The following is a 26,649-nucleotide window of genomic DNA, read 5'->3' as shown; positions in this document are numbered from 1 at the left end:
GACAGGCATATCTCGTTTATTCCCCACCCCCCCAAACTTCCAGGTAGTTCTACGAAGACATTAGATGTGAAGCCACACACAGGCTGTCCCTTAAACACAGAAATGAGCTTGAAACAATCAAGTGACCAGAAAAGATCGTGTCAGCCCAAAGATGGACTTATCTCCTTCAGTGCCACAGGGCAGCCGGACAAGAGAAGCTGTCGCAAAGAGGGAAGTTTGGACAGATCGGGGTGGGGGCTGGGCAAGGGTGCCTTCACGTCCACCAGTGCCAGGAGGCGCCTGATTCTGTGCCCCGCACCAGGCAGAGCCCCCAGACTCCACTTTCAAGGGGCGGGCCCTGGACCCACATTGGCTGCACCTATGCAAGGAGGACGGGAGAAAGACAAGGCAAACCCAGCCTCGAATGAGGCATACAGAGCTGTTCCTCGTGGTGCAGAAGGCCCGGAGTGGCATGGGGTGCAGTGCCATGGGGGTCACAGATACTCCGGGGGTCAGGGGCATGCCCAGCCTGCATGCTCATCACCCTTCGGCCCTGTGGCCCTCCCATGGCTGGCTGGGGGACGAGCCCAGCTCAGGCCCTGCAGACCTCTGGCCGCGGGGCCGTCTCCAGGCTGGGGAGCTGGAGGGGGCAGCGTGTTTGGAGACTGGGCTTGGGGACTGAGGACCCCGGCCTGGGCACACTCTCAGGCTTGGCCATCACCCCAGATCCTCCCAACCTACCTTCCGGGGACAGGCTTCCTGATGTCGGACCCCCAGGGGGCTTGCCCGTGAGATTTCAAATCCATGCACGGCTGGTGTGTCCTCACAAAGCCATTTAAAAACCCACACCCTTAGTAGGCCACAGGGTGAGTTTAAAGCTAGCAAGAAATGCCAGGGTTTAAAATTGTGCTGCACCTTCTCGCCCGGGTGAAGGCAGGCCTTGGGGCGCTGTGCCCCAAACCCCGCAGCTGAAATCGCCAGATGAAGAGATTTTGCTAATGATTTAAGCACAAGTGTCTTTAAAGAAATCTATGGAACATAACTGCAAAGGAAAACAGGACTGCCCAGCGTCAGGGGTGAAGCAGCCATTCGGTGGGGCGTCAGGTCCCGTTGGGGAGGCGAGGCTGCTCACACGGGCCCCTCTCTGCCCCGCCGGCCCGCTTCCTCTGGCCGGCGCCCTCCTCGGCCTCGGCCTCGCTTGCCTCCCGTGGCCTCTTCCGGAAGCGCGCCCCAGGCCTGCTTTTGGGGGGCGGCAGAGGGTCGATGCCCAGGATCTTGTGGATCTGCCGGAACGCCAACATGCGCAGGGCGTGCTGGGGGCAAATGACCCGTCAGGACCCTTCTGCCCGCGGCCTCCTGGCCCGCCTCTCATGGCCCCGTGCGGACTCAGGGGCTTGCTGGGCATCCTCGACACCCTTCTAGCAACTGCAGAGCTCACGTCACCCTTGGGCGTGAAGAACTGTACTGGGAGTTGCTTGCGCCAGCTGGTGGTGAGTACTGTGCCAGGAAGCCCCTCGGAATTTCAGCTCTTTCTCTCCTCGCTACAGGGAACTTAGATCCTGCCTCTCCAGGTTCGGCTCTGATCAAGAGCAATTTGACTCTTTCCACTGAAGGCCATTCATAAATGTCAGGCCCAGTGCGATTTCTGTACTGCTGGGAGACTTGCTTATAAGTAAAAATTTGCAAACAAAAGGGAAGCCACAGACGGGGTCTCTGCTTTGGGGCCTGAAGCTGTTTAGGCCCAGCTGGAGGCCTTGGCTGGGTGTTTGCAGACCACAGGGCAGGGTTGGGGAGGACAGTGCCAGCCAAGGAGGCCCCAAGTCTGCACCTCATCACGGGAGTAGCTTTGTTTCTGGGCCAGGCTGGCCCTGCCCCCGAAGCAGTCCTGTCACCCACAAGCCACCTGTCTCTGTAAGGGAGGGGGTGGGAAGGGGAGTCCCAGACCATTTCCTGGGATGCAGCACAGATGCGAATGGGGGCTGGGACCTGGGTCGCCCACAGCCAGGTCGAGCTGGCCTGAGTCGGGGAGCCCCGTGGGCTGGCCTCCTACCTGGGCACTGGCCGTGATGTCCTCCCGCTCCTGGAGGGTCATGGACCCGAGAGCGTCCATCTGGTCTCTCTCGCAGGGATCCTGGAGCCCCGGCCCATCTTTGAGAGGGGAGGTGGGAGTGGCAGAGAAGGAGACTGCACCCTTACGAAGGCGCCACTGCGGCTCTGCAGTGCTGGGGTCTCTGCACCTGGCCGCCTCGCGCCCACGGGCCACACCGGGCCTCTCCCCTGCCAGTCCTCCCTCCAGCCCCACACGCGTTCAGCAGACCTCCTCACCGCCTGCGTGTGTGTGTGTGTGTGCACACGTGGGCGAGCATGTAGTTACAGAAAAGGCTCACACCACGGGCCAGTGTATCATCCTCTTCTTCCACTTAAAATGCTATCGTCCCATGTCCCTGAAATGACTGGAAAACACCGTTTTGCATCTAACATGTCACGCGGGCCACATGCATGCTCTCCTCCTTCTGCTACCGTGAAGGACATCGTGGTGAACATCTTTGTACAAAGCCCATCATGGAATTCCTGTTGTTTCCTTCGGAAATGTCCCCCGGGCTGTCCCTGGCTCCCCAGAGAGGGTGGGTGTGCCATCAGCGGAGCGTGAGAGAAGGCACGGACCCCTCCCCTCCAGCCTCCACCCCGCCTCTCCTTCCAGCTAATCCACACCTCCGCGCGGCTCCCTTGAGTGGTGACATGTGTGTGCACGTCTGTGTCTGCTGTCCTGCCTGTGCTGGACGTGGTTCTTGAGTGTTCCTAAGAGGCTCCTCTGCGCTCCCCCGTCCCCCCGCCCCCGCCATGGCCCTTGGTCTCTGCCACGTGCTCCAGGGTCTGGGCTCCCGGCCGACGGGGACTGACCTGTCAGGAGCGTCCCCGAGGCCACGCACTCCAGGACCCGTCTCACGGCGTTCCCAGGGCTCAGGGGCCCCTTCGTGCTGCTCAGAGCCTTCTCCACCAGCAGCTCCATGGCCTGGGCCGGGTGGGGACAGAGAAGGAGACCCGGGCCTTTGAGGATGGCGCGGCTGTGTGGCCTCAGCCAGGTCTCCAGGGGACCGGGGATGTGAGGCCCCCCTCCCAGCTCTTCCCCTCACACCCACCCACCCCTGAACTTCTACAAGGAGGGGGTCACCGGGGCCTTGCCACCCTGGTGTGGCCTTGGGCGGGTTTCTCTCAGTTCTCTAGGGAACTCTCTCGCCTAGTTCTGACATCAGCAAAATCCCATAGATGGTAACATTGCAAACCAGTGTCATGAGGGTTAAAAGAAACTCATTCTCCATGACCCGAGGTTCAGACAGTGAGGGCCATGAGGGTCACAAGGACTTGGGGACTTGCGCAGGCTTGTCCCCACCTCCAAGGAGCCCAGGGCCGGAGCTGTGACCGTCATGGGGGTTGCATCTATACTTACAGGGAAATGGGCTCCGGGGAATGTGGGGCCCTCCCAGCATCTGAGTGAACCCCTCTTGTCACTCAGCACAGAGCCACCCACTGTGCCATCCACCGGGGGTGGTGCTGAGAGTGGACGTCTCCCCGGTCCATGGGCAGGAAGCCGAGGTCCGGGTGGGCACCAGAGCCCTCATGAGCAAGGCCAAGGGTAGCTTGGGCTCAGGTGGGAGGGGTCCAAGAACCTGTCTTTGGGTGTGGGAGCCAATGAACTGGCAGCAGAAGGCTGCACATAAGATGCACGCGTACCTCCAAGTTCAGGGCACTCGGCCTCCTTCCCAAGGATAATGTCGAAGGTGAAAGGCTTAAAAACCTACACATCTGCGCTCGCTGGGGGATCAGTGGGTGTGTGATGGGAGAGGGACACTCAGAGACAGGCCTGCCGAGGGGCGCACAGATGAGATGAGATCCTGAAAGACGGGGCAGGGGGGCCCACGGAGGGCAGGAGCTGGGGTTCTCACAACACGGCAGCTTGGGGATTTGGGGGACAGGGGGCCTTCGCATCCTCTCCCCGCAGAAGGGCTCGGGGCCTGCTGACCGGGGGTGTCAGGGCCGCAGGGGACCACCCCTTCAGAGGACGTGGGTCTGCACCAGGCTGCCTGCCCCCACGGGGGCCTCTGCACTGTCACCTACAGGTCTAGGCAAACACCCCACCTCTTGCTGGGGCGCCCTTGTATTTGCACGCTTCCTGATTCTGCCTGCAAGGTTGTGGGTTCCAGATAATGCAGTCAAATGAGACTGTGTCTGTAGCAAGCCTCACCCTGGGGCCAAGGGACCCCGATATGCCCCACCGCGATCCACCTCTCCTGGCACTCAGACGGACACCAGCCCTTTGTTGGAAAGCTGAGCGCTGAACCAGGAAATGAGGCTCGGCCTCCCAGGGCTGTGGCCTATCAGGGGTTGGGGGCTTCCTAAAGCAGGGCCAGCCCCCTGGCACTGCCTTACCCAGTCCGGCAGGGCCCCCCAGGTGGGCACACGCTGGCAGAGGTCCCGAAGGACCCTGATGACGATCACACAGGGCTGCAGGCCACTGGCTCTCGCCTTCGGGGAAAGAAGCACATGGTTAGCTCCAGGGAGCTGTAAGCACGTGGCCAAGGGGGGGATGTGCATGGGGCCGAGGGAACAAGGGCTGATCCAGGGGTAGCGAGCCCAGCCGGGGGTCCTGTCCTGGCAGTGGAGGCAGTGAGGGACTCCGGGAGGCATGGGCCGGCCGGCCTCACAGCTGGCGACCGGAAGCAGACTCCATTCCCAAACGGCCCACGGCTGAGCCCTAGTGCCGGCCGTTGCGGCCCCCCACCCCCAGAGTGGTGGTCACTCCTTTCAGGTTCCCGACCCAATCAGCCAGGATGCAATCTCCATCAGGTTAGTGCTGGGCGTGGACACGTGGGTCGAGCAGCCGGCCAAGCAACCGCCCCACCCACGTCTGTCCCTCATTTGTACTGGGAGCCCGCTCTGGGCCCGACCCCTGACCTGGAACCACTTGGCGTGGCGGAGGGCAGCCAGCGACTGGAGGCACTTCTCTGAGCTCAGGACATCTCCCGGGTCAGGCGGAGGCGCCGCTGTTCCTTCTAGAAGAGAAGGGCACATGGGCCAGGCGCCCCTCTCCCTGCTCCCACTGCCCAGGCCACGTGGCCGGGCCCTCAGGTCCCTAGGCCTCTTTGCATTTATCCAGAAGACACATGGTTCTGCTCGCTGGCCCTTTCTCCGGGATGCTGCAAGGACCACGGACATCCTCTCCACGAAGATCCCATCTCCTCCGGGTTCTGCGCTCTCACGAGGAGAGAGCTCCACGCTTGTCACCCGGTGCCATCAGCGCTGACTCCCTTGGTTAGCAAATCACGGTTCAGATGGAAAACTATGAATGAAGCTGGATTTCCAGAAACTTCCGCATGCATAATTAAGAGGGAGACAGCGGGTCAGGTTTGAGCACACGCCATCACGGGTGACCAGGGCCCTGTGTCTGGGGAAAATTCTGGCCTGTTTTTGATTCCTTCTTCTTCTTGCTTCAGGAAAATTCTTCTCCCCTTATTCTGCGAGGTCCTGGTGTTTTAGGTCACAGGAGGGAGCAGAGGTTTCTCTTTCACCCATAAACCCCCCAACCCCCAGGCCTGGGTCTGCTCCTCTGGGGCTGAGAGCAAGCAACAGAGGAAGCTGAAAGCTCCCCTCCCAGCAGCAACCAGCAGGGCGGGGACATCGCAGCTCTTGGGGGCCCGGGGCTCCCTCGGAGGGGTTTCCAGTTCTCTAGCCCCCTCCAGTCCACCTCTTTCCATGGCCTTGGACTTTGAACCCTTTCCGACATTCCCAATCCCCGCCTCCGAGCAAGCCGGAGCAGGGCCTCCACCTGGAACTGAAGGGCATCACTTTTTCTTCCCACTGTATTTATTTTCAGATGGCACTCTCTTTATGACAACTGGTACAGCTTTCCACTTACGGTTCAAAGGCTCTCCTCTTTAAAAATTTAAGAGTCAAAAAGGAATTGATTCAGAGGAAAGCATCAGTGGTTCGTGGCCCTCAGATCTAACAACAATCATGAAGGGGGTCCAAGAAAGACTGGAGTTTGGGAAACAGTCTCCAGGGCTGTTCCAGGAGGTTCCACGGCTGGATGAGACTCGGGTGCATCCCCATCAGCTTGGTCTGCACCCTCCCTGTTGGCTGCCCTCTGGCCTCGCCCCCCACCCCCTCCCACTGCCTCAGGCAATGCGCATCTGTCTCAGGTCCCCAGGGCCCTGTCTTGCTGGGGGATGGGGCACAGCTGGTCTCCTCTGGCACAGCCAGGAGGGATGGGAGGAAGTGCTCCCTGCGCACATGCCCCACAGCTGAGTACTGAGCCACTTGACACTCTGCCCCAGCTCTCTACCTCCCTTCCTCTGCAGCCCCAAGGCCCAGCTCTTATCTCACCAGGGCATCCGGGCTGACGAAGTGCCGGAAACTGGCTGTGGCAACCCCTCCACCTCCTGTCCAGAGCAGAGGCGGATGCTGCCCTAGGCCACCGGGTGTGTGGAGAGGAGGGCTGGACGGAAGGGCCCTGACGCACCTCGGTCTGCAGAGGGGTCCTCCCGCATCAGGGGCGAGGTGATGGACACAGTGACCTGTATCCTGGGCTCCTCGCAGGAGGAGATGACGATGTTGGCTTCAGGGTCGGAGGAGACCTCGTACTTGTCCTCTGTCACCATCTACGGGGTGCAAATACAACACAAGGCCTCATTACTCTAGCTGAGAGGCAGGACGCGGTTGGGTACCAGGCCCCATGCCGGGTGTTCTGGAACCTCCTAGGGACACAGACACAGCCCCAGCCTCCAGAAGTGCACACGTAGAAATGCATACAGACAGCAGACCCAGCATCAAGGTGCCTTCATATGTAAAAACACCCAAAGCTCAATAACAACAAGATCAGCAACCCAACAGCAAAAAATTGGCAAGTGGGGACTTCCCTGGTGGTCCAGTGGTAAAGAATCTGCCTTCCAGTGCAGGGGACTCGGGTTCAATCTCTGGTTGGGGAGCTAAGATCTCACATGCCGCATGCCACAACTACTGAGCTTGCGCCCCTCAACTGGAGAGCCCACGTGCCCTGGAGCCTGCCTGCCACAACTAGTGAAGAGAAAACCCGCATGCCACAACTAGAGAGAAGCCCGCGTGCCGCAACAAAGATCCCGCATGCCTCAGTGAAGATCCCGTGTGCCGCAACTAAGACCCGACACAGTCACAAAAAATAAATAATAAATCTTAAAAAAAAAAAACTGGCAAGTGATAGATAGTTTGCAGAAAGAGAAACCAAAGTGACCCTTTCTACATAATGACAAAAAAAACCTCCCATGGCAAGGGAGAATCACGTTAAAACTAGAATGGGGTACCATAGTCAGCTGTAGGAAGGACAAAGCTCAAGAGTCTGAGGAGGCGCTGGGCTGGCAAATCCATGCGTCTCTAAACTGCTGGTGGAGGCTGACCTGGCCACACTCAGCAGAAGCCTCCAGGCTCATGCCTCAGCCCCCGCGACTCTGCCCCGGGACGTGCTCCCACATGTGTGGAGCAGTGTGTGTACAAGGTTCTTCATCTGCTGCAGCCTCACTGGTAACACAGAACACTGGACACAACCTAAATGTCCAACTACATGGAAGGACCCAGCTAGTTATGGACAAGTGGCAATAGAATACTCTTTGGCCACAAAAAAGAATGAAGCTCCCTAAGTAAGAATATGGAATGTGACCCAAGAGATGCTCTTCAGTGAAAAATGCAAAATCCTTCAGTTGGCCCAGCAGGCTACTGTTTGGGTAATGAGGGCAGAACGATGGTTTCTCAGGACACTGGACAGGGGCTGCCTCCAGGCAAGATCTGAGGCCCCTCGGCTCTGGTACCCACCCCATGGCTGCCCAGGGTTCAGCCCTGCCCCAGCACACGCATCCTTAGGACCCAGCCTGCGCTGGCTGCATCACTGGGGGATACCCTGAGGGTCAGGCCCACTGCAAGCAGAGCCTCCAGACAAGCCCCGCCCTCTTGGCAGATCTCTCTCCCCTCCATTTACACCCTCTCCGGCTTGTCACTCTCAGGGGCTCAGGAAGAAGGGACCCCTTGCGCACAGTCATCAGAACTCCGACTGCCATCCCCGATTACCAGCCTCCCGGGGAGACTGCACAACAAAGGTGGGTTTGGTGCAGTGACCCAGTGCCTGCATAGAAGAGCTTTACTGTGTCCCTCATCTTGCTTTGGGGTCCCCCGAGACACTTGGCCAGGTAATGGCTAGGAGGGTCTGTCTACACAGCTGGGAGTGGGGTGCACTGCCAGCTCTCCCGTGGCCTTAGCCATCTTCCCCATGGCCTCATCCATCTTCATGGGGCTTAGGGCTTTGTATTAGCCACTGGGCTGCAAGGTTCCGGAGAACAGGGCTTGCATCTGAGCCATCTTTGCAACCCCTATGGTACTGAGCAGAAAACTGTCATGTCGTGGGTGTTCAGGAAACGAGTGATTAAATTGGTGAAGTCGGAGCATGTCACTCCCCTGCTTAAAACCCTCCAGTCTCCCCATTTCCCTGAGGAGGCAATCTTACCTCCCCACATGGCCTTCAGGCCCAGCTTGATCTAGGCCTTTGTCCATTCGGGCACGCATCTCCCTGGGCCTCCTGCCTCTTGGCCTCTTCAGGTGCAGGTCCTTCTATGTGGAACACTGCCCACCCCCACATCTTTCAAGGCCTCTCCTCATCTCTCAGCTCTCACCTCACCTGCTCCATCTTCTGTCAGGACACACACCTCCCACGGTCCTGTCTGAAGTGGCCCCCACTCTCCCCAGGTGCTCGCTACTTGACATCAGGTTTTAATTTCTCTACAGAAGATAAACTGGAAGTTAGCTTGCTCTATGTTTGTTTATTGCATTTCCTGACCAGACTGGGAGTCCCAGAGGTGAGCCTGGGTCTGCCCGGCCCCCAGTGCTCACTACATGAGTCGGAGGAACGGTGCTGAATTCTCTCGGGAAGGGCAGCAGACACATCAGGAAGAAGAAACCGCCCTGGGAACTGAGTATTTTAATGGAAGATGATCAATTTAAATCATGACATGATTTCACTCTTCTCCCGGTTACCATCTCGCTTGAGAAAAGCTTTATGACAGGCACTTCCCTGGTGGCGCAGTGGATAAGAATCTGCCTGCCAGTTCAGGGGACACGGGTTCAAGCCCCGGTCCGGGAAGATCCCACATGCCGCGGAGCAACTAAGCCTGTGTGCCACAACTACTGAGCCTGCACTCTAGAGCCCGTGAGCCACAACTATTGAGCCTGCGAGCCACAACTACTGAAGCCCACGCGCCTAGAACCTGTGCTCCACAACAAGAAGCCACCACAACGAGAAGCCCGCGCACCACAACGAAGAGTAGCCCCCGCTCGCCGCAACTAGAGAAAGCCGCGCGCAGCAACGAAGACCCAACTCAGCCAAAAATAAATAAATAGATTTAAAAAAAAAAAAAAAAAAAGGCTCTATGACAACAACAGGAACTGCTCTGGAGGAGAAGGTCCGGCCGACCCCCAGCCCTGTGCCTCTCTAGTCTCATGAGCCTGAGTGTCTGTCCTGTGGATTTCGTCCTGTCTGTGCTCCGTCCCGGCTGGCTGGGCTCTGCTGTGGATGTGACGGAAGTAACCGTCCTCAGTGACCGGACATTTAGAGCGTTTCCAGGCTCTACTCTCAACCCCCTCTGTAAAGGAACCCTCAAGTTCCACCACTCTCTCCTTGCGCCAGTTTCTAAAAACAAACCGGTTTGTGTCCAAGCCGCGTAGAAGTCACGCGATGCGCGGCCGGGCGCCTCACCGGGAGCTGGAGGGGCAGCTGCTCCGTGACTCTGCGCAGCAGCGCGCGGCTGGGCTTCTGGGAGCAGAGCAGGATCAGCTGCACGGCCCTGTCTCCCCGCAGGAGGAGGCCCTTCGCCAGCAGGCCGACCCGCATCACGCCTTTCAGGATCCGAGCAGAGGGGCCTGGGCGGCTGCCGAGACAAACCCGCAAACGCGTGGGCAGAGGGTGGGGAGGAAGGGTCCCTGCTCCTGCACGCAGGGCCGCTTCCTCATCTGTAAAACGGGAGCACGGCCCTCCCCAGGGGCACCTGATCAAAGAGCCACGAGGAGACAGATCTGGGAGAAGTGCTTGGAACCGCCGCTAGGAAGTTGTGTTGCTCAGCAGGGCTGGCGGCCGTCACCGTTTCCTAATGAACTGCATTCTGGAAGAGGCCACCCGCGGTCACCCCCAGCGGCGCCCTGGTCCTCAGCCAGCAGGGCCCCCTCGTCGGTCCTTTTGGCTTCATGCTGCTGAGCCACCTCTGTGGCCGCTTCGCCCCCAGCTGAACTCCCCCGAGGCCGCCGGCCAGACGCTCCCTGCCTCTCCCCGAGTCGTGTCCCCACCTGCACTGCACCGGCCTGGTCACTTTCTGCAGGTGACTGCCACCACCACGTCCTCCCAGCAGCCACCCTCCCAGTGCTGCCCCTCTGCAGACTGGGGACACCGAGCTTCCTCCTGGGGTCCGAGGTCCCCAGCCTGACCCCTGGGCCGCCTCGCCACCGCCCTCTCCTTCCACTCCCTCCCCAGGAGGCTCATCCCACCTGGACCACTGCCTGGGGTGCCCTCACGCGGTGGCCCTCCCCACGGCTGTCACAACACAAATGTCCGCCCCTTGGCTCTCGAAGCTGCCACCTGATCCTGCCACTCCCTGATCCCCACTTTGCTGTTTTCTTTGTGACACTTCTCAGGATACGAGATAACCTAATTCTGTAATGCATTTGTGTATTTCTCTGTGGTCTGTCTCCGGACTGCAAGTGCTGGAGCCTGGGATGGTCCGAGGGGACCTGGCCACACCTGAGACTCTACGGGACCAGGACCAGATCCTTCAGGGGAAGACAAAGCAGAGAGGCGGGGAACCTGCAGATAAAGAGACTGACAGGTTGTCAATCAATTTGGACACTGATTCAACACCAACTGCAAAACAAAAAAAAACCCTAAACAAAAAACTGGAAATTTCAGCACTGACTGGATATTTGATGGGGTTGAAGAATTATTGTTCATTTTTTTCAAGTATGATAATGGTGTTCTGGTTTTGTTAAATGAAAAAGAGTCTTGTTTAGAGACATGTACTCCACCCTCAGGCTGATGCCTGATATTGTCTTTAACCGCAGCGGTCTGTCCAGGAGGGGGGTGGGTAGAGAGCAAGTGAGTCATCCCTGGTTTAGGGATGGTCACTTGGGCCTCGTCACCTTTTGTGTGTGTTAGAGAATTTCCATAATAAAATAGAAAAAAAAAAACAAACCAAACATACTCTTTGCGATAGTTAATAATGGAACATCCACGACTTCCCTGGTGGTCCAGTGGTTAAGACTTGGCGCTTCCACTGCAGGGAGCACCAGTTCAATCTCTGGTCAGGGAACTAAGATCCCACATGCCCCAGGGCTACGGAGCCCACGCACCACAACTAGAGAGTCCTCGCGCCGCAACTAATGAGCCTGCACACCACGACTACAGAGAAGCCCGCGCACGGCAACGAAGAGCCCACACGCCGCAACGAAAGATCCCACATACTGCAACCAAGACCCCACATGCCGCAACTAAGACCAAACGCAGCCATAAATAAATAAATAAATAAAATATTTTCAAACAAACAAAAAACCCAAAACACGAGTACAGGGAGAAAACGGGAGCAAAACTGCAAAGGGGCCTTTTCCTTCAGAATACAACGGGGTAGGGGTTAAGGGAGGGCCCTCCTTTCTGCCCGAGGGGCTGCGCCTGCTTCCCCTTCCAGGCGGTGAGGAAGGCCCACTGTCCCGGGGAGGCAGCTGCGTTCACGCTGAGGGGCGAGTGCATTTTGTTATGACACCTGGTGACCCACGAGTGGCTCGCATGTTCTTGTCGGGGAGCAAACACTGTGGCAGGAAGAAGCTACTGGTTCGAATCAGCCAGACACAAAAGGACAGATGCTGCATGATTCCACTGGCGTGAAACGTCCAGAACAGGCCAAGCCGTGGAGACAGGGAGTGGAAAGGTGGGTGCCAGGGGCAGGGGCAGCGGGTGGCCTGGGGAATTTCACGGGACGGATTTCTGTTTTGGATCATGAAAAAGTTCTGGAAATGGACAGCGGTGATGGTTGCACAACCTTGTGAATGTACTTAGTGCTGCCGTAGTGTACACGTAAAAATGGTCACGATGGCAAATTTTGTGTTATGAGTATTTTACCACCAAAAAACCCCACAAAAAACCTTAAAAAAGTAAATGATGGCATTCCCTGGCGGTCCAGTGGTTAGGACTCCGCGCTCTCACTGCTGGGGACCCGGGTTCAATCCCTGGTCGGAGAACTAAGATCCCACAAGCTGTGTGGTGCGGCCAGAAAAGTAAATGGATACAAGGCATCAGGACTTTCCATCTTGCAACACTCCTGGCAGCTGGAAAGATGATTCACGCGGACGCTCGGCAGCACCTCCTGCTCCAGGAGAATCACACTTATGTCCGCGTTATGGGTGAGGAAACAGAGGGGCTAATCCCCTGTGAACTACATTTCTACACATGTCTTCGACAGGAAAAGTAACTTCTGGTGTTAGAACAACGGCTCTCTCCAGTTGGGACTACAATTCCCTGTGAGCCTCGGGGCTCCGGCTCTGAACCTCTCTTGGGGAGTTTTCTGGAAAGCCCTGGGCGTCCAAGGGCTCGAAGCCACCTGGCAGTGGAGCCACCTCTGTCACCCCGGGCCCCCCCGGACAGGAGGGCGATGCCCATTACCTGCACTCCCCGCCCTCTGGCTCTGGGCGTGCGGAATCCTCCTCGGCCATTGTGTCGGACACCAGTTTGAGGGCGCGCTCTGAGTGGGAGACGGCCTTCTGGATGGCCAGGAGCTCCTCCTCTGTGGGGTAGATGGCGGCGTGCTTGCACATGACATGCCGGTCGTCGCTGGACTCCGGCCGCCTCATGGGCTTCGGGGAAAGGCACACGTGTCACGTCACGGGCAGGTTGAGAGGCCCCGGTGGCCCGGGGGACGCTGGGGGCCCGGAGTCAGGCTGGCTTTGACAGGCAAGTGGTGGCCGGAGAGCCAGGCAGAGGAATGAGAGGGTCCACAGGGGAGGTGGACCAGTGAGAACCCCAGGGCCCCGATGGCTGTGGGGAACTTGGGCCGACTGGGGGGTCCAGTGAGCTCCCTGGGCAACATTGTCGAATTTCCGAGCCAGAGGCCCCGAGGCAGCTGGTGACCCCCTCCGTCAGCAGGGTGCAATCCACAGTTCCCATCCGACCCGGCCCGCCCCCTCGGATGGACAGACACCCAAAGGCTCCCAAGGGATGTGACCACTGGGGCCTCAGGAAGCTTTAAGGGATCGCTGTGGCTGGAGGTAAGGCCCTCAGCCCCCTCCAGTCCCCAGCCCCTGAGGCATTCGGACATCAAGATGAGACCACCACCCACCAGAGGCTTGGCTGTGGACAACCCCGGCCTGCTCCTGAGGGGAGGTGCATGCTGGTCAGGCGGTGAGCGTCCCGAGCGCGCCTCCTGCGCCTGTGGCTCCTCTTCTAGCCACCTCTTGCACAAGCCGTAGCGCCTGCTGGGGTGGCAGGGACAAGGAGCCGTGAGCGGCGGCGGGACCCTGGGCCGGTCACGCGGGAGAGCGTGGGGAGCCCCAGAAGCGGCTCCGCGTGCTGCCTCGTCCGGCCGGGCTGAGCGCAGCTGGCGGGGGAGGGCCCTGAGGCCCCGCACCTCATCTCGTCATGCTGGCGCCGCAGCTCCCCCAGACGCTGCTTGCTCAGCTGCCGCTGCTTCCTCAGCCTCTCCTCCAGCAGCTTCCGAACTCTCGTGCTGGGCTTGTCCGCAATCGGAAGATCGGGGTTCACTTTTTTCTGGGAAAATAGGGGACCTTCGTTCAGATGAGAATGCTGGGGGTGCCACCTCCTGCCAGGTTTATTTTTTATTTTTTTATTGTTTGGCCATGCCCCACGGCATGCGGGATCTTAGTTCCCCAACCAGGGATCGAACCCACACCCCCTGCAGTGGAAGCACAGTCTTACCCGCTGGACCGCCAGGGAAGTCCCTCCTGCCAGGTTTAGACAACAGTGAGTTTCAATCCCCAAAGTGTCAACACTCCTCGTCCCCAAAGGCCATGGCAGGAAAGGGAACCACAGCGGGGAACAAAACTATGACCGACTTGCAGAGCGGCAGACGTGACGTCCGCCACTGCGCAAGCCAACCGTCCACGCATCTGACAGAGGAGCCGAGGGAGAAGGCACCGCAACACGGAGGCGCACCCGCGGTCAGTGGTCACGCATGCTGACGGACAACTGAACGGAAATGCTCGTCCCGATCAGAGTAACCCAGGGAAACTCCGTTTGTGTGGGATCCAGATCTATATATTCTAAATAGCGTTGCCAATTCGCTCACTGGGCTTTGTCCTTAGTACTTAATTCTATCACTCAAAGAGTGTAGTGTTGTCTAAGGATTGGTCACTGGTGGAAACAACACAAGTGTGCTTCAGCGGGTGAAACACACACAACGTGTCCCTCCACACACGGGAGCATCTCTCAGCCAGGAAAAGGGGTGAAGCACTGACACTCGCTACACCGTGGACGGACCCTGAGAACACGATGCTCAGTGAGAGAAGCCAGACACAGAAGGACACCCAGTGTGTGATTCCACTGATGGGAAACGTCCAGAACAGGCAGATCCATAGACACAGAGAGTGGGTTCCTGGTTGTCAGGGCCTGGGGGAGGGGGAGGGGGTGGCTGCCAATGCGAACGGGGCTCCTGACGGACTGTTCTGGAACTAGATGGAGCTGCTGGTTGCACACTCTGTGAATGTAGTAAAAGCCACTTTACATGGGTGAGCTGTGTGGTGTGTGAATTATATCTCAACAAGGCTGCTGAAAAGAGGAAATATCCAGAAGCCATTGTTTGTCATGAGGAGAGTCACAGTGTGTGCTGTGCACAAGCGTACACGGGGCCTGATAGTCAAGTGTGTCTAAACACACATGTGCATGCGTGCCCCGGCAAACCTGTGACAAGAAGGCATCGTGAAAGCAGCCAACGGTCCCTCTGGCTGAGCCCGGGGTGCTGAAGGGCCCAGGGGCTCCGACTCACGGGGCAAAACGTGTGTTTTGAGACGTGAGCCAAGATGTCAAGAGCACAGACGCTCACCCCCAGCCAGGCCCACCAGACGCCCCCTGCAGGCACACCTTATACTGCAGCCGGTGCCGCCGCCCCCTCACGTGCATGTCCCGGGCATTGGGGTCATTGAAGCTGCACTCGCACAGCTTGCAGTGGAACCGGATCACTCTGCCCTCCTCGTTGCACACCTGAGACACAAGGCACGGCTGAGCGCCGCCCACGGCCCCCACGTGTCGGGTCTGGGCTCCAGCAGGGCACCTCCTTCCCCCAGGGCCATCCAGGCCGGGTGCTGGTTTCCTGTCTGCCCAGCGGTTTACGCTTTCAGAGGAGTGGCTCTTCACCAGCGCGCCCTCCCAGGCCCGGCTCCCCTCTGCCACCACCGTCCCGTCCTCCCTTCCCCTGTCCCCCCATCCCGGGGCTGCCACCAGACTGGCAGGAAGCCTGCCTGGTGTGGATACTTTGCAGGGGACAAAACAGAAGGTGCTGAGTTGGGTGAACAAAAGCACGAACACAAGCACGGAAGAAATGCCCACATGCACAGCCCAGGAAGCACCCGGGAGGCTGGGACTGTGGGCTCGTAGGGAGGGGCTCAGAACCTGAGCTCCACAAAGCCCCAGGCGTGCAGGTGGTGCTGTGTGGGGCGCACACTGGCTCCTGTGCCCGAGGATCACGTGCCCGTGGGTTTCCAGGACACAGATCCCTCCTGCCACCTTCCTTGCCGCAGGAAGAGGGGCTGCCCGGTGGCAGGAAACGCCTCTGCCTGTCTCGGGCCTTCCTTCTAAGATCTGAAGCCCAGCACCCGGGCCTTCCAGTGAGATCCAAGGGATGCTGGCTCACTGAGGTCTTCCCGGGGCGGGTGTGCAAGTCTCAGGGGGAGAACTGGGACGAGGCCTCCAGGCCTGGCTCCGCAAGGTCCTTCTCCTGGAGCCCAGGGTGAAGCAGGGTGAGTTGATGGCTGGACGCCCAGCACTTACCTCCTCCACATAGCCTGGGCCCACCGGCTGTGCGTCACAGCACGTTCCAGAAGCTTCCACAGAGCCTCCTTGGGCGGGCAGTTCTCCGGGCCGCTCTGATCTGGGGTGTGCCGGTTTCCCCTGGGGGGATCTGCTGTCTGCCGCCAGCAGCGCAGGAGGCCCTGGAAGGAAGAACCGCGTGACTTATAATCTGCTCCAGCCAGCAACCAGGGTCGGCTTCTGGTCCGCCAGCACGAAGGGTACAACTCGATGCCACCGGGTCTCCCACTGCCCCCCTCCCCCTTCCGTGACGTCAGCCAGTGGGATCCAGAGTCTCACGAGACCCCTTCCCACCAGCCTGGGTCACGACTGGGAGAGCGAGGCCCTCACGGCGTTTGGTGCCAAGGTGGACGGGTCCACAGGGAGGCACAGGTCGTAGGCCCCTCTCTGAGGACAACCGCCACTGCTGCACAAGTCTGCAGCCCTTAGTTAACCAACAGTGGAACATCAAGCAGATGAGGGTTTACTGAGCCTCAGAAGGGAGACATTTCTTTGTCACCAAAACCGCTTTACAGTTTGATCTTCAACATCACGTGACGGTTCAAATCTCAGGCCTGCCGAGGCTCAAAATAAAATAGGCCCCGCCTCCCACACAAAGCGTGGTGGTAGAGGGCAGAGACTGGGCTGGAATCCCACCTCCACCGCTCACCGGGTGGTCCAGAGCCAAGTGCTTTTCCTCCCCTCCCCTCGGTTCTTCCATCTGTAAAGTGGGACTAATGACAAACCTAGAGCCGTGGAGGGTGAATCAGGCACGTGGAGTGAGTGCCTGACATGTAAGCCTATTTACCCTTGAAATGCATGTCCCTCGGCAGCCGTGACTGCCCAGGGGTCATAGCAGGTGCGGGTGACACACGCTCGAGGGAAGGCAGGGTTGGAGGTGGGGCTGCGAGGAACCTGCCTGGATTTCCCGGGGCCCACCTCACTTATCAGAGTGCCCGGTGGGAAGGGGGCTGCTTCCAGCACGTGGAAGGCGGCAGCCCAGGGGATTCTCCAGGCCTAGGGCCGGCTTCGCAAGTGTGGCCAGCATGCGGCTCGGTCCCAAGCTCCACGGGAAGAAATGGAAGCTGCACTGGTTCTGCCCATGCTTCCCCAGGGTGGGCCAAAGGCGGCAGAAGGCACCCCGCCGGCGGGGATCTGGGAGAGAACCACCCCCTTCATAGGTCCTGCCTCCCCAGAAGTGATGGCCGCACGCACACCGTTGACTGGACCATCCCGTCTCTAAGGCTCGAGCTTGTTGAGGGAGGGCAGGGGCTGTGAAGCGCAGAGACACGTACCCATGTGTGAGGCCTTCGAGGCGGCCGGTCTCCTGGCTGGCGCTGGCCTGCTTGGGGCACACATGCTGGGGCTGGCAGGGGCCGCGGGGGGGCTCTCTGCGGTGAGGGGGGTGGAGGCCGGCCGGCTGGTGCTGGTGGCCTGGGCCGAATTCGCTGGCGCCAGGTCCATGCTGGGAATGGGCTTCCCCAATTTGGTGTGCAGCTTGAAGACCTGGAACAGACCCAGCCCCCTGTAAGGGCTGCTCAGGCCTGGTCAACCTTCCTCAGGGGTAGGAAGAGCACCTCACCGGGCATGGGGGAGCTGGCAGACTGTGGAAGTGAGGGCGGTGGTCCACCCTGTCCCCGGGGACCCTGCCTCTTCCCCCTGCTCCCACTTAAATGCTTTGGGAAGGGCCTTCCTGAGCTGTCTCCTGCTTCTAGGCCCCCACTACTCCTGCATATGGGGGACCTATAACTTTGACACCCCTGCTGGCTTACACAGACCCCCTTCCTCCAAACTCCACCGCCTGCGCTGAGAAGCACGGCTGTTTTCTGCATGCCAAGCACCAGCCCAGTGCCAGCCCCAGGTAGAGACACAGTGTGTGTAGAGCACCTGCTAAGATGGACACATGTACGTGTCCACGACACAGATCCATGTTCAGTATACGTGGGTGTACACGTCCATAGACACACCTCCACATTCTGCAGGAACTCACATACACGTCCAGGGACACAGATCCACCTAGGATACAGTCACCCACCCTGTCCTCGGCATGCCCCGCCGCCAACAAAGGCACTTAATTGCAAAAGTTCCCATTGGAAAGGACTGTTCCACCACCCCCAGAGTCTGCACTGACGACCGTCTCGGACACCTTCTCTGGCTTTAAGTCTGACACTCACGGCTCAAACCTGCCCCCCACGCCGGGGCTGGCTGCAGGGCCTCCTGACCCCAGAACGAGTCCCAGCCTGTGAGCTGTGACACCCGCAGCCCACCCCGCCTGGGCCCAGCTCTCCCGCCTGCACCCCTGCTACCACCAGGCCGGCACGTCCCCTTTTCCACGCCTCACTGCTCCTTCCTTGGTGGGTTTTGTGGGTTCACGCAGGCATTCGAGAGCCTGTCCCAGCTGGGCCGGGGAACGAGGCCCTTGATGAGCAGGGGGAGAAGACAGATCCTCAGGCAGGCGCTCGGGGAGGCCCAGCCTGCAGCGGGGGCTGGAAGGGGGCTGCCAAAGGCAGGGTGTGAGCAAAGGCCCGGGGGCAGGAGGGAGAATGGCCGGTGAGCTGGGGCAGCTGGAGGGGGTTCTGTGGACAGGGCAGAGAGAGGCAGCCACGGGACAGGGGCCTTCCTAACCCTCTCACTCTAAACCTCGTGGTGCAGCTCAAAGCAGGCGTCCAGCCAGGAATTCCCCCTCCTCCTGTCCTCAGCGCACACCCGAAAGGTGAGCATCACCTTGCAGGTTCATGATGCCATTTGGGGAAGGTTTGCTGATTTCCAAAAAGCACCTCTGGACCATAGAAAGAGGGCATAGGGAGAGGGGCCCTACCTTCTCTCGGGTGGAGGAGCCCATTCATTTCCTCACAATATGACATACTACAGGCATTTTTAAGCCCACAGGAAAACGTTGATATTAAAATAGTAATAAATATGACAAATGCTAATATTAAATAATTTAGTATCAATGAAAACTTTGATATTAAAATATTAAACCTTACTACTTTAATTTGATTTTTAATAAATAAGGACCCCAAATGGAATATACCATTTGATCTCATCAACATACAAACTCTGGTTCACATATACATGCAGACACACCCAAGGCCAAGAACATTTTCCTCTGGGGTCTGGGTACGAGCTGCCCTGCTCCATGCTTCTGTCCAGGGGCAGATGTGACTTTTATAACTGGGAGAAGGCGTTTGGCTTTGGAGGAAAGAGGACGCGTGGGCCTGCAGGGAAAGCCGCTTCTCGTGGGTGGCTGCCCACCCCCCGTGTCATGGGATGCCCCTCTGGGTCCCGAGTGGGCCGGGGCCTGTGAGGGGCTCCTACCTTCTGGTGCTTGGACCCCCGGATGTGGGCGGCATAGGCCTCCGCCCCGGTGCAGGACACGGCACACAGGTCGCAGTGCAGCTGCGCCTGCACCCCTCGTGGGCTGCTGCTGGGCTGGATGCTCATATTCTGAGCCGCCTCTTTCTTTTTGTGCTTCTGCCCTTCCAGGTGCTCGCGGTAGGTCTGCCGGCAGAGAGCGAGGGCAGCCTGAGGGGGGTGTGCCCACCTGGCACCGCGCCTTCCCCGTCGCCGCAGTTCACGGGAGGCCTGATGTCCCCATCCCTCTGTTCACGGCCTCCTTTTAAAGCCCAGTCAACAGAGAGAAGACTCAGAAGCTCGGACTGAAAGACATAAGGTTGCCTTCTCTTTTGTTTTTTCTAAAAATCAGTGAGTTTCTTCAAGCATCCTCAAAGGAGCACACATTTAGTTTCAGGGGCTGCTTGAAAGAATATTCCGGCTTTTCAGAATCTGACCTCAGAAGCCAAGCAAGGATGCGTGCTACTGGAACGATGGGGGACACACTTCACTGTTAGAGCACTGCTCCCAAACGGCGGGGTCCACCTGGGGGAGGTGGCCACGAGGCACAGACCCACGCTTCCCGCACCGCATGCCCGAGATGTCTGACAGCGTCTGGCACACGACTGAGCTCTCACGGGGCAGCCCTGACTTGTCTCTGGGAAGCCTTAAGATGAAGCAAAGTGGGGCTGCTAACCCAATGCCCTCTAACCATGCCAAGAGTCAACATTCCGCGGAATAGAAATGCCTCTGGAAAATACCAAAGGCACTGGTGACGTTGGCTGGCTCTGGGGGCAGGGACAGGAGTGGGAAGGGTGCTCTCGGAATGTAGAAATCTGTGGGGTTTTTTTTTTTGGCTGTGCCTTGTGGCATGTGGGATCTTAGTTCCCTGACCAAGGATTGAACCCATGCCCCCTGCAGTGGAAGCGCAGAGTCTTAACCACTGGACCGCCAGGGAAGTCCCAGGAATCTGTGTTTTTACCTAAGCCACAGAACACACACACACACACACACACACACACACACACACACACACACACACACACGCACGGACATGACGTAAAAGCCTGTGGGCCGGAGACAAGCCTGGAAGGATATACACCAAGGCGCCAACAGTAAACTACTTCAGAACACACTTTGCAGAGTCTGAGCCCGTAGAAAGAACAAATGTTCGCAGTTTATGCCATCCCGATGCCTGACTCTCCGTCACAGACACGGACCAGATGTGGAATGAGAAAAAACCCAGAGGAGCATTAGAAGGAGGCCTGCCTGGCGCCCCACGGCTCCTGAAGCCCACAGCTGCCCGGGCGGCCCCTCGCTTGGCCAGGACGGAGACCGCACCGCCAACTGTGCCGTCCTGGACTCAAAGACAGGTGCCCGGAAAAGAGGTAGAAGTGCTGCCCCCGCTGCGAGAAGGCCACACCAACCAAGTCCTTCCGATGTAGATGGAGGCCGTGTGTGGCTGCTTCCACGTTAACCGTGTCTCAAGCGGCGCTGGGTGGGCGCGGGAGGGGTGAGCAGGAAAGGGCAGCACAGGGACTCCGCAGAAGCACCCGGCATCTCGGTGGTGGAGGCGGATGTGCGAGCCTGGGCAGGTGATGAGCTCGCATGGAGCAGACCACACGCATGCACACGCACGTGCACACAGGCATACACAGGTGCAAGTGAGACCGGTAAAACCTGGGACCTCTGACTCAGTGGACGGGTTCAAGGCCAACATGCCAGCTGTGATAGTGACTGTAGTTTGGCAAAACGTCAGCACCCGGGGCGCTGGGTGAGGGCACGTGGGCCTCTGCGCGGTGTTTCTTACAACCACCTGTGAAACCACCACTACCTCAATGAAAAGTCCAACGAACAAGCGCTGTTAACATTACCAAAAAGCTGGGAACAACTGGAGCTGACATGTCTGCGTGCCAGATGCTATGCCAAGTGGTGACACGCTTGGGGAAACCCGGTCCCACGGGGAGACAAGTCTCAGAGAGGCCTCGACACCCACTCGGGTGATGCTCACGTGCCCACGCTCCGTCACACCCCACGGCCATGGGGAGCGTCACACCCTTGCTCAACGTGATGCCACAAAGAGTCTAGAATCACAGGAGCAGACCTTGTATTGGACTGGTGAGAGGAACCAAGAATCCTCACGATGCAGTCCTGAGTGCGGGCCGCCTGGCCCTCATCCCTCTGCCAGGGAAGTTGGGGCTGAATGAGGGGTTCTGGGCTCCTCCCACACCTCTATAGCCTGCGATTTGGAGTCTCTGCATGCCTCCACGGTGCCAGCTTTCTCTCAGAGTACTAAGAACAAGACAAAGTCCACACGGGGTGTTTTGTAAGGACCAGCCCTAGCGTCTGATGATCTTTGCAGGGAGCGAGGTGGGTCACTTGCGAGCGTCGTTGGGGAGGTCCTTTGCTTAGACAGCAGTGCACTCGCCTGCACGCGCGCCCGAACATGCTGCTTTTACCCGCCTGCGGCCCTGCCTACACGGTCCTGTCTGCACGGCTCTGCCTACACGGCCCTGCAGCAAAGGTGCACTGTGACCAGCCGCACCTACCGGCCCTCATGTCCAGGAGGGTGCGCTGAGGGCCTCCGTGCTGCAGGTGGCCTCAGGGTGCAAGACCACGCTTCTGCGGCCAACAGCCAGCGCTGGGCCCGCTCTCGTGTCTTTCACAAGAACACCAGGCAGTTTTAAGGTTATGCTGATGCGCACTTGGCATTGCAAATTAATAACAGGCAACGACCCTTCTGAGGGTCTTTTGAGCAGGCAACGACCCTGACCTCTGGCCGGTCGTAGGGGGCAAGGGAGGGCTCTCCCACCCGTGGGGGCAGGAAGGCCTGCCCAGCGTGGGGCGGGGGCGGCTGACCTGGGGACCAGCACAGCTGATCTTGCAGATGTCACAATAGTGAAGCAGGAGCTGCTTGGGGCCACCCCTGGGTTTCGGCAGCTTGGTGGCAACTGGTAGCTTCTTGGCGAAGCTGTCAGTGCAATGGGCACCGGGACTGCTTCCCGAGCCGCCCCACAGGGACGAGTCCACGGGCTTTGGGAGCGGGGGCGGCCGCATCTGTGGGAGGAGCAGCGGGGGGTAGTAAGGACTGACGGCTGAGTACGGGGATGTGTCATAGCCCGGGCAGCTTGGTCCTAAGAAGCGGAGAGAAAAATGAGAGGGGGAGATGGGTTGGTTTTGAGGAAAGGACCACATTTATTTCGGCAGCAAATAAAAGGAACAGCCTGCACTTGCATGCCTGCGGGGGAAACCACCATCTTACCAGTGTACGGGGCGGAGGCCGGGCCGAACGAGGATGAGGAAGGCAGTGTGGAGAGGGAGGAGGCCGCGGGCAGAGCGCTGCTCGCAGGGGGGTAGGTGGAGGGCGAAGTGCTGGCCAGCTGCCCCGCCTCGGCGGTGGGCACCTGCGGCAGGGGCTGAGCTTGGTTGTACCCAATGCCACCATAGGCTCCTTGGGGCCCTGGAGAGCAAGCACAGCCTCTGCAGAGCCACTCCTGTGACACCGGGCCCAGGGAGCAGAGAAAGTGTGACCAACACGACGGCCCGGCTGCCAGGAGCTGGCACGGCCTGGGTGCAACTTGCTGTGAAGCCCGGGTGTCTGAGCTGCGCTGGAGGCCGGAGCCCCGGGCTCTCCCAATCTCTAAACTCCAAGTCCTCAACAGAACCCACCTCCTTGGAAAACACTTCCAGCCCCACCTTCGTCTCTCCCCCATCTCTCTGTCTGGGTCTCCCCGCCCCTCTCTCTCGCACACACAGGCCCATTGACTAGTGGAGACTTCGGGGCGTATCTGAGGGGACAGCCCTGAGACCCACGCTACCGCTGCACCTCCTGTGAACCTGACGTGCTTGAAACCTGACTTTCCTGGGGTCCCTCCCGTGTAAGCGAGGCCCGTTTGCCCCCGCCCTGACCCTGCAGAGACCCACCCACCTGGTGGGCAGAGTGTGGCCGTGGCCACGGCTGGGAGCTGAGGCTGGCCAGCAGCAGGTGGCGGGTCCCGTTTGTTCTCGTAGCCACCAGCGGCTGTCGATGGTCCATAGCTGTAACTGTCCTGTGAGAGGGTTTCCATGGGGAACACAGAGCAGGAGAAAGGTGCTCAGGGTGGGGCAAGGCCCCCTCCTTGCCCCCTGCAAGGCCTGCATCCATGTGGTTCCCGAGCTCCTGCTCTGTACCAGCCTCTGTTTTGGGACCTGGGGACGCAGCGACCAGGGAGAGGCATGTGGCCTGCTTCGTCAAAACTGATGCTAATGTCTGAGAGAAAAAGTGCTCTGAGGAACACGCAACGGGACAAGGGCTGCCAGGGATGGCTCGGAGGAGGAGGCAAGCGTGTGGAGACTGGGGACAAGGCTCCTGGCCAGGTTGGCAGGGAGCAGAGGCCCTGGTGGGGGTCAGCGGGTGGGCTGGCAGGAGACCCGGAAACTGTTTGGAGCAGAGGACTGCGAGCACCAGGGGAGGGGCTGGGGGGGCAGGCGGGGCCGGGGGCGCTGGAAGGGGCTGGGGCAACAGGAAGCACGGCTGGATTCTGGTTCACAGGGAGATATGAGCTGTTGCGTGGACCAGGGACTAATTGCATGGAGGTGAGGACGGAACCAAGAGGCCAGGAGGAGGCCCTGGGAGCAGGACAGGAACTCAGGATGGGAGGTTGGGAGAAGTCCCAGAGGTCCTGGGGAAGCAAAGGGGAGTAAAGAAGGGAGGGGACGGAGCCAAGTGGGTACGAGCTTGGCCGAGCAAATCAGGAACAAGCTGTGGGTGACAGAGGCTCAGGGGGTTGGGCCACATGGAGCGTGGGACGCCCTGGCGATTCCATGTGGAAACACAGCTGCCAGATCTGCGGTCCTAGAGCTCGGGGTCAGGAAGGGGGCATCGTCAGCACCGGAAAGGCCTGGGAAAGAGGGGAAAGTTCCATCCCCTCTAAGGGCAGGGATGGGAGCATCAGGAGGGTGATGGCCCGTCTGGATTGCGTTTTCAAGGAAGGACTGGTGCTGGGCAGAGAAAAGTCGGGCTGATACCTGGTAGGAGGGAGCCATGGTGGCCGCCGGCACAGGCTCCTGGGGCTGGCCGCCGTAACCGAGGTCCTGGCCGGGGTGGGGCTGGTACCCGCCGTACCCCGCTGGAGTGATGGGCCTGGGTGGCTGGGCGGCCTCGGGAAACGGGATCAAGGCAGGGCCCAGTCCAGGAGCAGGCTGAACGGCCAAGCTGGTTCCAGCAGCTGGGACGGGAAAAGCCATCGGAGGCTGGGCGCTAGAACCACAGATAAACAGACAACCCAGCAGCGTTAGACCCTGGCATTCGAGAACCTGCATTGAGCACAAAAATGCCATCTGACACTAGACATCAGCCACTTGGATGCCTCCAGTCCAAGACCTTTCTTCTGTGAGCACAGGCGCCATTGGAAGCGCTTTTCATGAATTAACACAATCTCACAGCAACCCTGAGTGCTCGGAGCCAGCCTGGTCCCCATTTTCGCAGTTGAGAAAAATCATGGAAGGTCGATTAACGCTAAACTAAGAACTCTTTACCTATAAGAACCAGCTCTTGCTTGTGGTTCGTTCTGCAGGAAGCCCAGAGCTGAGGCCTTTTGTCTGCCTCACGTCATCCCTACCTTCCTGCCCTTAGAGAAGGCACTGCCAGCTGTCTGTATGTCCATCTGTTGGTCTGTCCCCGCTGTCTGGAAGATGAAACTCTGAGGACAGGTGACAAGTGCCGGATTCAGACCCAGATCTTTCTGATCCCCGCGCTCCTCACTCCGCTAAATATCAGTCACCCAGTAGACAGTCCTCAAATGTAAAAGTCCGTCTGTCGGGGACGGGTATTGGCAAAGAGTTTAGCCCAGTACCAATAAGAATCATGTAAGAAAGTTCCTACAACCCTCCTACACTGTTGTTGGGAATGTACATTGGTGTAGCCACTATGGAAAACAGTATGGAAGTTCCTTAAAAAATAAAAATAGATGGGAATTCCCTGGTGGTCAAGTGGTTAGGACTCAGCGCTTTCACTGCTGAGGGCCAGGGTTCAATCCTTGGTCGGGGAACTAAGATCCCACAAGCCGCATGGAACGGCCAAAAACTTTAAAAATTAAAATAAATAAATAAATAAAAATAGAGCAACTGTACGATCCAGCAATCCCAATCCTGGATACATATCCAGAAAAGATGAAAACTCTAATTCAGAAAGATGTATGCACGCCAATGTTCACTGCAGCACTATTTACAATAGCCAGGATGTGGAAGCAACCTAAGCACCCATCGACAGAGGAATGGATAAAGAAGATGTGGTACATATATACAATGGAATATTACTCAGCCATAAAAAAGAATGAAATATTGCCACTTGCAGCAACATGGATGGACCTAGAGATTCTCATACTAAGTGAAGGTAAGTTAAAGACAAATATTATATGATATCACTTATATGTCAAATCTGAAAATAATACAAATGAACTTATTTACACAACAGAAACAGACACACAGACATAGTAAACAATCTTACGGTTACCAAAGGGGAGGGGAGGGAGGAATAAATTAGGAATATGGGATTAACAGGTACACACTACTATATGGAAAATAGATAAACAACAAGGGCCTACTGTAGAGCACAGGGAACTATATTTAGTATCTTATAATAACCTATAACGGAAAAGATCTTTAAAGAAAATACTGAATCACTTTGCTGTACACCTGAAACTAATACAATATTGTATATCAACACTACTTCAATTTTTAAAAGAAGGAAGTTCCCGCAAACCCTGTAGGGCAGGGGTCCCCAACCCCCAGGCCACAGCCCGGTACTGGTCTGCGGGCTGTTAGGAACTGAGCCGCACAGCAGGGGGTGCACAGCGGGCAGGAGGGCGAGTGAAGCTTCATCTGCTACTCCCCGTCGCTTGCATTATTGCCTGAACCATCCCCTCCACTCTGGCCATGGGAAATCTGTCTTCCACGAAACCGATCCCTGGTGCCAAAAAGGTTGGGGACCGCTGCCGCAGGGGATGAGGCAAGGCGTGTGCGCAGCTCAGAGGCAGGCAGACCTGAGTATAGAGGGACGACGGCTGGCAGCACTTGTCCACTGGCACCTTCGCACACATTCTGGGCTGATGCTAGACTCACATGTGATGCTTGCAGTGTCATTCCTGCCCCCCAAAGTGGCTCACTGCCCAGTGGGGAGGGCCATGGAGAAATGGGGACAACTTGGGGGGGGTGTTATCCAGGCCATCCTGGGGGCTGAGGGACCCGCCAGGGAGAGAGAAGCGCGCTGCTGAGGGTCAAGCAGAGCCCGC

General features: G+C 58.4%; 1 protein-coding gene across 1 annotated transcript in view; it reads right to left on the bottom strand.

The window, feature by feature from the left end:
• The window catches only part of ZFR2 (zinc finger RNA binding protein 2), a 43,522-nt gene continuing 16,873 nt past the window's right edge, over positions 1 to 26,649 (bottom strand). The window contains exons 2-19 of the mRNA XM_089905664.1: positions 24,386 to 24,617; positions 23,307 to 23,427; positions 22,641 to 22,838; positions 22,238 to 22,512; positions 19,364 to 19,546; positions 17,341 to 17,551; positions 16,028 to 16,188; positions 15,122 to 15,241; positions 13,653 to 13,792; positions 13,365 to 13,497; positions 12,692 to 12,882; positions 9,749 to 9,920; positions 6,497 to 6,635; positions 4,933 to 5,030; positions 4,408 to 4,503; positions 2,881 to 2,992; positions 2,030 to 2,127; positions 1 to 1,292 (exon numbers count right to left, since the gene is read on the bottom strand). Of these exons, the coding sequence (XP_089761790.1) occupies positions 1,080 to 1,292; positions 2,030 to 2,127; positions 2,881 to 2,992; positions 4,408 to 4,503; positions 4,933 to 5,030; positions 6,497 to 6,635; positions 9,749 to 9,920; positions 12,692 to 12,882; positions 13,365 to 13,497; positions 13,653 to 13,792; positions 15,122 to 15,241; positions 16,028 to 16,188; positions 17,341 to 17,551; positions 19,364 to 19,546; positions 22,238 to 22,512; positions 22,641 to 22,838; positions 23,307 to 23,427; positions 24,386 to 24,617 (2,893 nt within the window). The 3' untranslated portion in view covers positions 1 to 1,079. The remainder of the gene's footprint in view (positions 1,293 to 2,029; positions 2,128 to 2,880; positions 2,993 to 4,407; positions 4,504 to 4,932; positions 5,031 to 6,496; positions 6,636 to 9,748; positions 9,921 to 12,691; positions 12,883 to 13,364; positions 13,498 to 13,652; positions 13,793 to 15,121; positions 15,242 to 16,027; positions 16,189 to 17,340; positions 17,552 to 19,363; positions 19,547 to 22,237; positions 22,513 to 22,640; positions 22,839 to 23,306; positions 23,428 to 24,385; positions 24,618 to 26,649) is intronic.

The sequence above is a fragment of the Delphinapterus leucas genome, unplaced genomic scaffold (assembly GCF_059928025.1).
Source record: "Delphinapterus leucas isolate spDelLeu-1000000601 "Yukka" unplaced genomic scaffold, BTC_Dleu_Yukka2 spDelLeu_asBTCV2_sq25, whole genome shotgun sequence".
NCBI lineage: Eukaryota > Metazoa > Chordata > Mammalia > Artiodactyla > Monodontidae > Delphinapterus > Delphinapterus leucas.
Note: the sequence above shows the minus strand (reverse complement) of the source record. Positions and strands in the feature narration are given on the sequence as shown.